The sequence below is a fragment of the Akebia trifoliata genome, chromosome 2 (genome assembly GCF_017979445.1).
Source record: "Akebia trifoliata isolate Shusen 1 chromosome 2, ASM1797944v1, whole genome shotgun sequence".
Lineage (NCBI taxonomy): Eukaryota > Viridiplantae > Streptophyta > Magnoliopsida > Ranunculales > Lardizabalaceae > Akebia > Akebia trifoliata.
Window position 1 is genome coordinate 14,566,825 of NC_141376.1, and position 13,501 is coordinate 14,580,325.

At 37.2% G+C, this 13,501-nt stretch overlaps 1 protein-coding gene across 1 annotated transcript; it reads left to right on the plus strand.

Annotated features, from left to right (window-relative positions):
• The first annotated feature begins 8,352 nt into the window (after positions 1 to 8,352).
• On the plus strand, positions 8,353 to 13,025 carry OHP2 (one-helix protein 2). Its single transcript, XM_086431770.1, has 2 exons — positions 8,353 to 8,931; positions 12,716 to 13,025. Exons 1-2 carry the CDS (start codon positions 8,489 to 8,491, stop codon positions 12,828 to 12,830), a joined length of 558 nt encoding a protein of 185 aa, XP_086287896.1. The 5' UTR covers positions 8,353 to 8,488; the 3' UTR covers positions 12,831 to 13,025.
• The last annotated feature ends 476 nt before the right edge of the window (positions 13,026 to 13,501 follow it).

A 13,501-nucleotide genomic window follows, 5' to 3' on the forward strand; every position in this document is an offset into this window, starting at 1 on the left:
CTCGGGTTTGAGGAGTCTTTTGTGTGATATTTTCCTTACATTAGTCCAGATTGCAGGAAGGGACATATACACTGTTCGTCAACCATGGATGGTTGAGCTCAGTCTAAGGCAACTGTTTACTGGGTTGTAATTTACATTGATTCTGGAAATGGAGCTATAGAATTAAGAAATGTATGGGAGGAAATTGATTCCTTGATGTTCGCAAAATCCATGCTAGCCTGTAAAATTTGCTCAACTGTTAGAAATCCTCAGTAGAAGTTTCTGTAGGATGAGAAATTGTTGTTCGAGGAGATATGACAGAGATGAACTAAGTTACTGGTTTGTAGTCTTGTTCGATCCGTATGGGTTACTGTCTGATATTTATCTCGTGGAATCTAGAGGGAAATTTGGCCCCCTGATTTGCGGAAATGATTTTGAAATTTGAGAATCCAGGCCAAGTCCATTGGAGGTAAATTCATTATTTCAGTTGGTAAGCTGCAAGAGAATCTGTGACATTCATGGTTGTGATGCAGAACTCCAACTATTTGAGCTATGGGTCCACATTGATATTTTGCCGAAGTATTTCTTAATCTTCTTCTTATTAGTGTTTGACACACGTCGAAGCATCCAGTCTGCAGCAAGGGTTTATTGACGCCTTTCACGCCTCAGGTACCACTCTCAGCCTCGGCGATGATTAGGTCTGCACTCCTTGATTGGTTAAACTCTCCAGGAATGCAAAAACCTGTTTTCTGAAGCATAGAAGATGGTATGTGAAACTGCTTTGACACTTTTTTTTTGTAATAAAAAAGTATGGAATTGGGGAATTTATGAGAATAGGGAGTCGTCACCTAGTTTAGGTTTAGGAAACAAAATAACTCCAAATGGACCTGGAATAGTCCACGGGTAAGGGAAATGGAAAAAGAGTCGAATTACGGGTTTCGGAAGGTGTTAGGCACCAAACCCGCCCGATTAAGGTGATCGGTTTATGCTACTATAAAAAATAATCTTAGGGTCAACGGAAGAAGATTAAAAAAAACTAAAGACAAGGTTATGGTTCACTCATTGTTATTTCATGCCACATTAGCCAATCAAACCTTATGACAGATTATTCAAAAGATAGAACTTCCCAATTCTCGTGCATCAGGGATTCTTAGAAAAAGCTTTAACGCCCACTATTGATGTGGCCAGGCTCACGTGGCACATAATAATATGTTGAATCGATGTGCACAATTTCATGAAAATTGCTTAGTGCACCCCAAAATAGATCAATTGATTTGCTAAAAAAAGAATTGATCCGAAACCTCCAAAAATTAATGAGTTAGCACAACGAATATTTTTTGTGAAAGAAAAAAAAATGAAAATTGATCTAATGGGTATGAAAATTGGTGAATTGACTTATTAAACCTTAAGAAGGTCAATTCAACTTGAGTGATGAACATGCTACCAAAAATGAGGGGATTGACTCATTCAACTTGAGTGATGAACATGCTACCAAAAATGAGGGGATTGACTCACTATGTTTCTCTTCAGCCCCCCCCCCCCCCCCCCCTTTTAAAATCAATCAATTTGAATGATGAAAGTACCAAAAAAATAAATTACTGAGTTTATTAACTATTAACTTATAAAAAAAATTGATCGATTCGATGATCATAAAAATTAGTGGGTCAGCACACTAATTTTGTAAAAACTTATTTAAAAACAATGTAATACTAATAAAATTTCAAACTATGGGTTAGAGATTTGGGATTGAGCTGATTTTTTGTAAGGATGATCTCTATGATGAGAAGATCATTCTAAAAAAAATCAATCCAATCTGAAACTTCTAACTCCATCAAAAGTGATTTAGAATGTGGATCGTCGATTTTTTACCAATAATTTGTAAACTACTTTTGATGGACTTACAAGTTTCAGATTGGGCTGATTTTTTGTGAGGATGATCTTCTCATCATAGAGAACATCATCACAAAAAATCGGCTCAATCCAAAATCTCTAACCCATAATTTGAAAAACCATTGTTTTTACATATGTCCCATGATCCGCCCCCATATATTTTATATATATATATATATATATATATTTCTTCTTTTAGTGGCTTGGAATTTAATTTTTTTTATGGAACTCCCCTCTTTTATCTTGAGGTCCACGTGGCTTAAAACTGATTTTTCACTTCATATTTTACATTGGGGTGTAATAAGTAAAAACTTAAAATTAGGTGATGAAGATTCAATAACCACATTCGAGTTTTAAATTTTGAAATTTTTTAGTTTAAGATTATTTTACGAATTTAATATTTTAATTTTGGTTTTGAATTAGAGTTTTGATTTTTCGATCGTAGTTTAAATTTTATCATTTTATGCAGTGATGGGTGTCATTCCAAATGAGTAGGAATCATCATTTTATATGAAAACTTTATCATTTCATGTGGATTTTTGTTATTTTTATGTGAAAACTTCAATTTTCCTACACTTCAGAAGTCTTTAGGTTTAGTAGATTGGTGCAAATGTTTGTCGAAAGATTTATTCCTTGTCCTAGAGTTGCGTTTCTCTATCGAAGCAAGATTTCTAAGTTGTATGTTTAATAGGAGTATTTTTGTTATTTTGTCAATTTGTGTAAATTTTGACGAGAGGTTTCTTTTAATTCCAATATGATTATTTCTAAATCTTAAAGTCTCATTTCCCTAGCGTTACGAGGTCTCTAGGTTATCGAAATGCGAAGTGATCCTAAGTGTACGTACTTGCTAAATCGAGTGTAAAATGTGACGATCATAAACATGTAATTTCTATGTTGAGTGCACTAAGAAAGGAAAGAATGAATTCATAGAAAATCTTGGGAAATCTGATGATGGAAAAGAGTTGAAGAAAATTAGAAGAGGTCACTCATAAGCTTTTTATCTCTTGAATTATTTTGCATTCATCATTAGTAATCCACAGCAATCGGGTGACGGATTGTTGAGTCAGGTGGATACAAATGGGGTGTCTACAGATGCCCTTCTTTGGCAGAAGGTGTAAGCAAATTAGATAGCAAATTCACTTTGATAGATAGTGTGACATTTGAATATCAAAGCAAGTGACAATTCATTTTGCAGCCCGATTCGACAATTCGTCGGGGTGTTCAGATATTTGAGAGTGAAGCTCTCCCTAGACTAAAAGTTGTTAGATCTCTGAGTATGAGCACTCACCGACGGTGTCAGATCCTTGAATTTTGAAAAATTCTCTCTAACTAATACAAAGGTAATGAGAGTGTACGTGTGCAATGATGTAATAATGAAAACATGATTTTGAAAATGCATACCTCCATTTTAAGCATTCATGATGGGGGGCTGATGAATTTAGAGTAATGAAAAATTGAGTAAGATGGTTGAGCAAAATCTAAATAAAATATGAGTAAAACTTAAAGAAAAAATTGAACAGAATTGAGAAAAACGACCTAAGTAAAACTGACCAAAATTTGAGAAAGGTTTAAGCAAAACCTGAGAAAAATTTGAATAAATGCTACACAAAGTTCGAGAAAAATAAAATTGAGCATAAACTGATTATATGCAGAGCATGGTCTGAGTATAATCTGAGTATAAACTGAGCATAATCTGGGCATAAATTGAGTATAATCTAAACATAATCTTGGCATAAACCAAGTATAACCTGAGTATAATCTGAGCATAATTTAGGCATAAACCGAGTATAAACTTAGAATATGAGCATAAACAGAGGATAAACTGAGCATAGTCTGAGGATGAAGGGTTTTACTCTACCTACTCCGGGTGAAAGAGTAATGAACTATATTTTGGGGCAAAACAAACACAAAATTAAAAACATTTTTGAGTTTAAAAAAAAACTTTGCATCTTGAGGATTTCAAACCAACATTCTAACTTTCTTTGAACCTTAAGGGTATAATGGAAACTAGAGTTAGAGAAGTTAACAAGGCAGGCATTGCCGGGAGGGTGTGGCCTGAATGGAAGATGAAGGACAACTACAGCTGTGCTTTGAAGGGTAGAATATGGGTTGGGTGAAACAACAATCGTGTTCACCTGGAGCTGGTATTTAAGTAAGACCAGATGATCACTATGCATGGAAGACACCTAGATGGCCTCCACTTCTTGCAAACTATGGTCTATGGGTTAAAATTGGAGCTGGAAAAGTCACTAATGCAGATGTTAAGGGCCTAGTAGATAACCTTCAGAAGATTAGTTTAATGGACCTCAAAGCCAGGGGCTGCCACTTGACTTGGTGTTATAAGCAGGATGATAGAAGGATCTTCTCTAAGCTTGATAGAGTTTTGTCCAATATCAATTGGATTGAAGCTTTTAACAACTCTGAAGCTGAGTCCCATCCTCTTGGGATCTTAGGCCACAACCCAATGACTGTTTCCTTGGGAAATGACAAAACTACCAGGTTGAGACCTTTTCGATTCTTCAACTTTGGGGTGGAAGATAAGAGGTTCCTTGATGTGGTCAAGACTAACTGGGAAGAACCAGTAAAGGGGAATTGCATGTACAAAATAGTCCTTAAGCTCAAGAGACTGAAGTCTTCTTAAAGGCCTGGAGCTCCCAACAGTTTGGAAAAAACAAGAAGATTTCTAGAAAGCATGTTTAGCCAACTGGAGAATGTGCAAAGAGATATTCAAGAGTAGCGTTTAAACAAAGACCTTGCTAATAAAGAAAAGAGGATAGCTCAGAGCTATCAAGAGGTGGCTAGCAGAGAGGAAGCTTCCACTAGCCATGAATGCAGTATCCAATGGCTGTAGCTTGGAGACTCGAACACCCCCTTCTTCCACAAGTCCTTGCTTGCTAGGAAAACTAGAAACAAAATAACCTCCTTTCAAAACAACAATGGGGATTGGCTTGAAAATGAAGAGGAGATAGAGGATGAAATCACTGGATATTACAAGAAGCTCTATGGGTCCTATGCTAACTTAGACACTGGAGACCAGCAAGTCCAGCTTAAGGAGCTTGATGCAGTTCCTGCCTATAACTTGACTAACCTTGTCGATGAAGAAGAAATAAGAGCTGCCATGTTCTCCATGGATGGAGACAAGACCCCTGGGCTGGATGGATTCACAAAAACTTTTTGCCAAAAGACCTGGAGCATCATCAATGAGGATGTTGTTGCTGCCATTATTTGGTATTTCTTGAAAGGAAAAATGGTTAGAGGTTAATGCTACTGCTATTGCACTTGTGCCCAAAATAAAGAGACCTGCAAAGGTTGAGGAATTCAGGCCCATTGCCTGTTGCAATGTACTCAACAAGTGCATCTCTAAGATCATTGCCAACAGGCTCAAAGGAACCTTGAATGACTTGGTTAGCCCATTTCAATCTGCCTTCGTCAAGGGGAGATCCATCAGGGACAACATCGTGCAGTCCCATGAGCTGGTCAAAAATTTCCAAAGAGAAGGGGGAACCAATATGTGTGGCCAAAGTGAACCTGAGGAAGGCCTATGACTAAATGTCTTGGGAGGTGATCATCTACCACCTTGAGAAGATGAAATTTCTGTAAGCCTTCATTGCTTGGATTTGGGATTGCATTTCCTCCCCTATGTATTCTCTCTCTATCAATGGATGTATCAAAGATTCATTTGCTGACAAGAGAGAGACTCACCAAGGAGACCCCATCTCCCCTTACCTGTTAGTGTTGGTCATGGAGTTGCTCTCTACTAAGCTAAAGGATCTCACCAACAAAGGCTACCTGGAATTAATGAAGAAGTGCAAGGACCCAGAGTTAAACCAACCCACCTTTGTTGATGACCTCATGGTCTTCAAAGGAGTCCCCTTCTGTTCATGTATGTAGCTCATATTGAGTGGAACACGTATATAAAGAATGTAGGCAGATGTCGGAGTGGAGAGGAGAGTTTTGCATTTCGAGCGGAGTGAGGAACGCATAACGTACCGAACGACGGCATCTGCTAAAAACATATGTTTGCCAGGGACGAATTTGTTGGTTGGGGGTGCAGGGGCAACGCCCCCACGATATGGTACAGGGGTATTATTGGAATTTTGTCATACTTATTATATGACTAGGGTTTATTATAAATTCTTATGATGTAACCCGAATTTGACATATAGTGAAAATTCAGCTTTTCGCTCTTGTGGATGTAGGCATACCGCCGAACCATGTTAAATCTATGTATTTTTATTTTCTTTCTTGTTTTTTCTCTTTTCGTATTATTCATCATAATTGCCGCATGTAGCACAACACCTTCTTTACTGAAGCTGTCAGTAAAGCTATCTCCAGGTTTGGCAAGAGATCAAGCCTGCAGATCAATGTTGACAAGAACAATGTTTATTACTCTGGGATAAGGGAAAATGATAAAAGAAGGATCATCCAAGACCTTTAGATCTCTGAAGTAACTTTCCCTGTGAGATACCTTGGGTTTCCCCTCATCTCCACAAGGCTCAAGTTTGAAGATTGTCAACCTCTAATCTTTAAGCTCACCAACAAAATCAAGACCTAGAAGGCTAGATTCCTATCCTTGGCAGGCCGTTTGGAGTTAATCACATCCGTGCTCAGCAGCATGCAAGTGTACTGGACTAGTGTCCTGACGCCACCGAAAAAGGTCCTTAAGGGTTTAGAGAGAAATTGTGCTAGGTTCATATGGGCAACAAAAGGCATTGCATCAGTTGGAAGAGAATTGCTAGAGGCAGAAGAGGAGGGCTGGGTTTCCATGACGTGGAACTCCAAAATAGAGTAGGGATAACAAGGCAGATATGGGGCATTGCCTCGAATAGAAGCAACATTTGGGTTAATTAGATTCGGAGGAGCTTGATCGGCGAGGGGGAGGGCACTTTTGGACCATTCCTATCCCTACTGATGCTTCTTGGATGTGGTGGAAAATGTTATAGTCTAGGGGGCATCCAAGACATAGTGAATCACAGACAGGGGGATGGGAGGGATTCCTACATTTGGCATGTTCCCTGAACATATGATGGAGTGTTGTTGAACAACCTCCAACATAAACACGACTACGATTCAAGATTGCACAGAGAAGCCAAAGTGAGCTCCCTAATCAAACAGGACACTTGGGTCCTCCCTGTGCACCTTACAACTAGCTTGGGTAGAAGGTGGGAGGATATCAGTTCGTTAGACCTCAAGGGCTTTGAGAGAGAGAAAGTAATATGGATGCTAGAAGCTAAAGGGAATTTTACTCCAAGATCAACTTACAAGACCTCACAGTAGCCCAACCCAGATGTAAGAGGCACACTCAGGTTTGGTTCCAGAACAACATAAAGAGACACAATGCTACTGCCTGGCTGGGGCTAAGCAGGAGGCTTAAAACTCATGATAAACTGATAGTTACGGGCCTAATCCAGCAGTCAAGCTGTTGCTTCTGCAGAAATGCCATTAAAGCTGAAGATCACTTGTTTCTCGGATGTGAATTCTCATACAATCTATGGCAGAGACTGTTAAGAAGATCCAACATCAACCATGCAAATAGGGAGTGGAACACTAAAGTTGACTGGCTTAGCACCAACACAATGGGAAAGTCTCTGAGCTCCCTAATGAAGAGGCTGGCTTTCAATTCGTTTATCCACCATGTTTGGTTGGAAAAGTGCAGACGTGTGTTTAAAAACAAGTTCTTCTCCTTGGAATTGCAAGAGTACATCATAGTGAGGGATGTCAATTTCAAAGTTGAAAGTCTAGAGGCCAACACTGAAGACAATGCCTCAACAAGAGCTTCTTGGAACTTGAACCCGAGGTTTGAGCTCTCCTGTGAAATATGTTTGGAAAAAACATCTTAAAGAATTCCACGTTTTGAACTCTGATGGGTCCTATAGAGGAAATACTGGAAGAGAATGAGCTATCATTAGAGATAGCAGAGGGAACACCGTAAGAGTTCTAGTTGAAAGTACAACTGGGAAGTTGGTCCTCTTTCATGAGGTTCGAGCTATCCTTAAGGGTCTGACCATGGCTGCCAACTTAAATATTGGTTACCTAAAGGTTAGAGCTAACTCTAAAGTGGTTATCGATTGCATCAATAGTGAGGCCATTGTGCCTTGGAGGGAATAAAGAATCACTAGAGCTATCAAGGCAAGAGCGGCTCACTACCAAAGGATCGAATTCACCTTTTGTTTGAGAGAAAGCAACCAAGCGACTAATTTTCTAGCTTACTACCTAAATTCCTGAAGTAGCATTTTGTTGGATCCTATGAACCTTCTTCGGAAGCTAAAAGACATTCTATGTAAGGATTCCAATGGGCATGCCTATGAAAGATTGTAATCTCTTTTCTTTTAGTTGGGGGTCTGCCTAACCCCCTCTTAATCTTTAAAAAAATAAAAAAATAAAAAAATAAATAAAAGAATAAAAAATTGGGAGGTAATAACTAAAAGTTGGGGTGGCAATAGCAACCCTCTTTTTTATTTTCCCTTCCGATTCTAATTTCTAAACTATCTCTTTGAAAAACTTGGCTGTACCTTAACCACAGCTTTTTGATATCTCTGATAATAACCCAACAAATCCCTCAATCTTCTGCTCCTTATCTCACCAAAAACAAAACAAAACCCAACAGAAAATAAAAAAAATGTCAATAGCGTCTACAATCCCTTACATCAAGTTTCCTTCATCATCTTCACCTTCCTCTTCTTGTTCTTCCAACTCTTCTTCACAAACCTCTTCTTCTTCATTCAAGTTCAATCCTTCCAAACCTTCCATCACCATTAGAAATTCCAAAGCCGATGGACCTCTTCGAAGACCAGTTGCTCCTCCTGTAAGAGAACCCTCACCTCCTCTTAAACCCACCCCTCCATCTCCATCTCCGTCTCCGTCTCCAAGTTCATCTCCATCGAAGCCAGTTTCAAGTGTTACTGGGTTGTCTCAGACGACGACCCAGAATGTTGTTACCATGGAGTTTCAGAGAAAAATGGCTAAGGAACTTCAAGATTACTTTCGTCAGAAGAAGCTTGAAGAAGCAAATCAAGGACCCTTCTTTGGGTTCATTGGAAAGAACGAGATTTCCAATGGAAGGTAACTATATTCTTCTCAAACTTCAGTTTTTTGTGGGATTGTTTTTTATTTTGTTTTACTGTAGCGGTTAATTGTCCGTTTTACTAAAACCTATTTACAATTAGATTGTTTTTTCTTGATCTTATAGATTTATTGTTCTGGGTTTTCCATAAAAGAGAGATTTTTTTCTGGTTTGTGGGATGGGTTTTGAATATATATAATATATATATATATATATTTTTTTTTGGGTTAGAAGTTAATAATCTGTTTTACTAAAACCCATTTACAATTGGATTGTTTTTTTTTCTTGATTTTGTAGATTTATTGTTTCTGGGTTTTCCATAAAAAAGAGATTGTAATTTTTTTTTTTTTTTGATAAGTATAATATATTGCAAAAAAAGGGGGAGAACAAAGGAGGCCAAGGAAGCCTCTCAAAGAGCAACAAAATAAAGAACAACTAGTACATCAATGATTACATAAAGAGTTTCATCTAAAAACAAAGTCATCAAAAGTTAACCCCATGAATTCTATGTTCTGTTTAGACCAAAGGTACATCAAACCCAAGATTTTCAAGAAGACGCCTTGCGAGTTTCTCAACTTACTATTGAACACCCTGTTATTTCTCTCGTTCCACACACCCCAAGTAATAGCCCGAGGGAAGTATAGACCAAAGGAATCCTTTTCTGAGAGAGAAAGTATTATTGGCCCACCCTTCTATCAATGAGGAGAAATTACGAGGAAAGACCCATTGAATACGGAAAAGACCAAGGAAATTCAACCAAATTTTATAAGAAAAGGGGCAATGTATTAAGATATAGTCGACAAACTCCCCATCCTTCAAGGAAAGGGGATAACAATTAGGTGTGATCCAACCTCGAGCAATCAAATTGTTCAATGTAAGAATCTTCTTAAGGAAAGCCAACCAAACAAAAAAATAGATTTTAAAGGGGACTAATTTGGACCAAATAATGGACTCCAGGAAGGATTGCTAAGCATAGGGGTTGAGCCACTTCTGAAAAGATCTGACCGAGAATCTCAAGTCCTTAGCCCTCGTCCATTCCCACCTGTCCTGTACACTTCCGTCGAGAAGACACGAATGCAAAAGATCAAGGAAATATGTTACCTCTGTTAGCTCCCAATCATTAAAATTTCTCCTGAACCCCAAATCCCAAGTAGAGCTGAGATCGTTGCGAATCAAACAGTGCTGGATTGAACAGTTCTTTTTCAGAAAAGAGGCGTACAAGGACGGAAATTGAATTGCTAGAGGCAATGTGCCACACCAACTATCCTCCCAAAATCTAATCCTATCACCCGTACCCGCGTTGAACCTAATCCCTTTCTCAAACTCCACTCTCTCTTTTAAAATTCCCTTCCAAACACTACACCCATACAAGCCTTTAGCCTCACCAGTTGGCCATAATGACCCTCCTCCAGAGTCTACCCCTCTTCTCCCCAAATCTCCAAAGCCATTTTCCTAAAAGTACTCTGTTAGCTATTCTAAGACCCCTAATCCCCAACCGTCCATTTTTCTTGGGCATACAGATAACCTTCCATCTGACTAGGTGATACTTCCTCTTCCCATTATTGTCATTCCACAAAAAATTTCTCATAAACCTCTCCAATTTGATTTCGACTGACCTAGGAAGAGTGAAGAGGGAGAGAAAGTAGATTGGGATATTCATCAAGGTACTTTTTATCAATGTTACTTTCCCTCCTTTAGACAAATAATTGGCCTTCCACATACTCAATCTTTTCTCCAATCTCTCAATCACCCCTTCCCAGATTTTGATATTATTGTAGGGTGCACCCAGAGGTAAGCCCAAATAAGACGTGGGTTAACTATCATGCTCGCAACCCAACGTAACAACCATCAAATGAATATCCCTCACGTCTCCCACCCCAAAGAGCTTACTCTTATGCAAATTGATATGCAACCCAGAAATAGCCTCAAAGCAACACAATAGAACCCGAAGCGCCCTCACTTGATCCCTCGAGTGATCCAGGAAAACCAAAGTGTCATTCGTAAAAAAGAGATTGTATTTTGGGTAACTATATTCTTCTCTACTTCACTTTGTGGACTTATTTTTTATTTTTTTTGGGTTAGAGGTTAATAATCTATCTTACTAAAACCTATTTAAACTTAGAAATTTTGTTTTTTTGGGCTAGAAGTTAATAATTTGTTTTACTAAAACCCATTTACAATTAGTTTGTTTTTTTCTTGATTTTATAGATTTATTGTTTCTTGGTTTTCCATAAAAAAAAGATTGTTTCTTGGTAACTATATTCTTCTGTATTTCACTTCTGTGGGATCGCTTTTTATTTCTTTTTTCTTATATATATTTATATATATATGGGATAGAGGTTAATTCTCTGTTTTACTAAAGCCCATTTACCATTAGATTGCTTCTTCTTCATTGTAAGGATTTCTTCTTCTTTCGTAGATATATATATATATATATATATATATGGGATAGAGATTAATTCTCTGTTTTACTAAAACCCTTACCATTAGATTGCTTCTTCTTCATTGTAAGGATTTCTTCTTCTTTCGTAGATTTATTGTTTCTGGGTTTACCATGTAATGATATATTTTACTAGTAAGCTTTGTAAACCATGAATGAGTTGGATTAAATGAGTTTGCAATCAAAACAACCAGATTGCCACTTAGTGATTAATAAGTTCTTTCAGGTCTAAGGAATTTTTAAACTTAGTTTTTGGCTCGGTGGATTCTTCTTGATAGTGGTTTTTTATTAGAATCCCATTACATGCAATCAGTCAATGTACAATAAGCACCAATATTTTGTAAGTAATCACTATTATGATAGCTTGAGACTTAGCTATATGTTATCTAATGAGACCACACAAACATTGTGTCAGCCATATAAATGAAGTACCATACTCCATCCCTAGTGTGATAGTTTCTGGTGTAAGGGACATACATGACCAATTCTTTTTTTTTTTTTTAATGATAAGCAAGAGAATTTCATTAAAATTGGGCAAAGTCGGACGAGATGGCCAACCAAGCAAGAAAACAAATTACTAGGACATTAATCTCGTGTGATACAACACAATTCATCCCATCTCCTGTGTTAATCCAAAATTGATCACTTAGTCAATCTACAATATATCCTGAGGATTTTACGGTATCTTATACCTATTTGATCATCTCATGATCATAGTCACCAAAGTTGCCGACTTTTTTAAAAAGTTGTGATTAAATCGCTATTTTAAAGACTGGTAATTAAATCCCAATTAAATCACAACTTTTTCAAAAAGTCATGATTTAAACAAAAAAATGGGATTTAATCGTCATTTTTTAAACTGGTTTTTTCATAGACCATTTATTCTTATAGCTTAAAATAGGATTTGATGATATAAATGAGAACACCACTTAGTAGAAAAAAATACATTGTCCTAACACTATTTCAATTTTTTCTCGATTTTTCCAGATTTTTTTCGACTTTTTCCCTTGCCGACTTATTCTTGCACCCAGATTAGGTGACTATGCTCATGATCAATGGAAATTGGTCATGTACTCTAGTATAGATTTATAATTAAACATATACATTGATCTAATCATTTGTTAAACATGAATGAGTTTGATTAAATGAATTTGTGTTATTCATTATTATTTATAAAACTCTAGAGGCTAACTTGATTTTGTTAAGGGAGAAATAGAGTTTGAATTGGTCAATTGTCTCTTATTTATTTAATATTTGTTTGTGTCACTGTGATTTGTACTGTCGAGTCTGGGTTTTTGGAGAGATTTCTGTTGCTGTACATTGTATGGTTGTTATGCATGCAGATGGGCAATGTTTGGTTTTGCTGTTGGGCTGCTGACAGAGTATGCGACAGGATCGGACTTTGTTGATCAAGTAAAGATCCTCCTCTCCAATTTTGGGATAGTTGACCTGGATTGATTATTTTCCTTGATTGTCCTCTCCATCACCTTTGTTGTTGTCATATCTAATGTTTCTTCTTTATTCTCTGTATGTTCCTTTTGCTAAATATGTCAAATATCATATATATTATATCTTCATTATTCTCTTCAACTCTATGAATGTAAGTGCTCTTTATATTTTCTTTTCAAATCTGAAATATTTTTACTTTGGTTATCCATGGATTTTCTTCTTTCTGTTGTGTTAAATGTTTTGAATCTAGTTGGTGATTGAACACCAAAAAAGTGCTGTTCACTTATACTCGGTGGTTCTAGTCGAAATCGGGGGCGAATATGGAAAAGTAATTGTAACTCATTTTAGGGTCACAAAAGAGAATTCAAATGGGGAAACTAGGGTTTCAGGTTTGGGCAAAATTGTAACTCATTTTATGTGAATTTCTTTCATCTCATCTGTGGGCCCTGCTGAACCACATTATTCTTGATGTATTATGTGTTTGGTTTCTTTTATTTTTATTGCATTCATGGTATGATCTAGGGCTTTACGCTCACACTTTTACTTTGTCAAGCAGGCTTGGTGGATGAAAACTTGAGACCTCTTTGGGTTTTTTATGTGGATATGCACATTTGGTGATGTTTTCTCATCTCACTAATGAGAATTTAAGTTTGCATGTTTTCTCAAAGGTATTTTTCTTA

Bases quoted from the DNA above. Each gene is read 5' to 3' on its own strand.
- OHP2 (XM_086431770.1), top strand. From the start codon at position 8,489: ATGTCAATAGCGTCTACAATCCCTTACATCAAGTTTCCTTCATCATCT. The intron at 8,932-12,715 runs GTAACTATATTC...TTATGCATGCAG, and splicing joins AACGAGATTTCCAATGGAAG to ATGGGCAATGTTTGGTTTTG.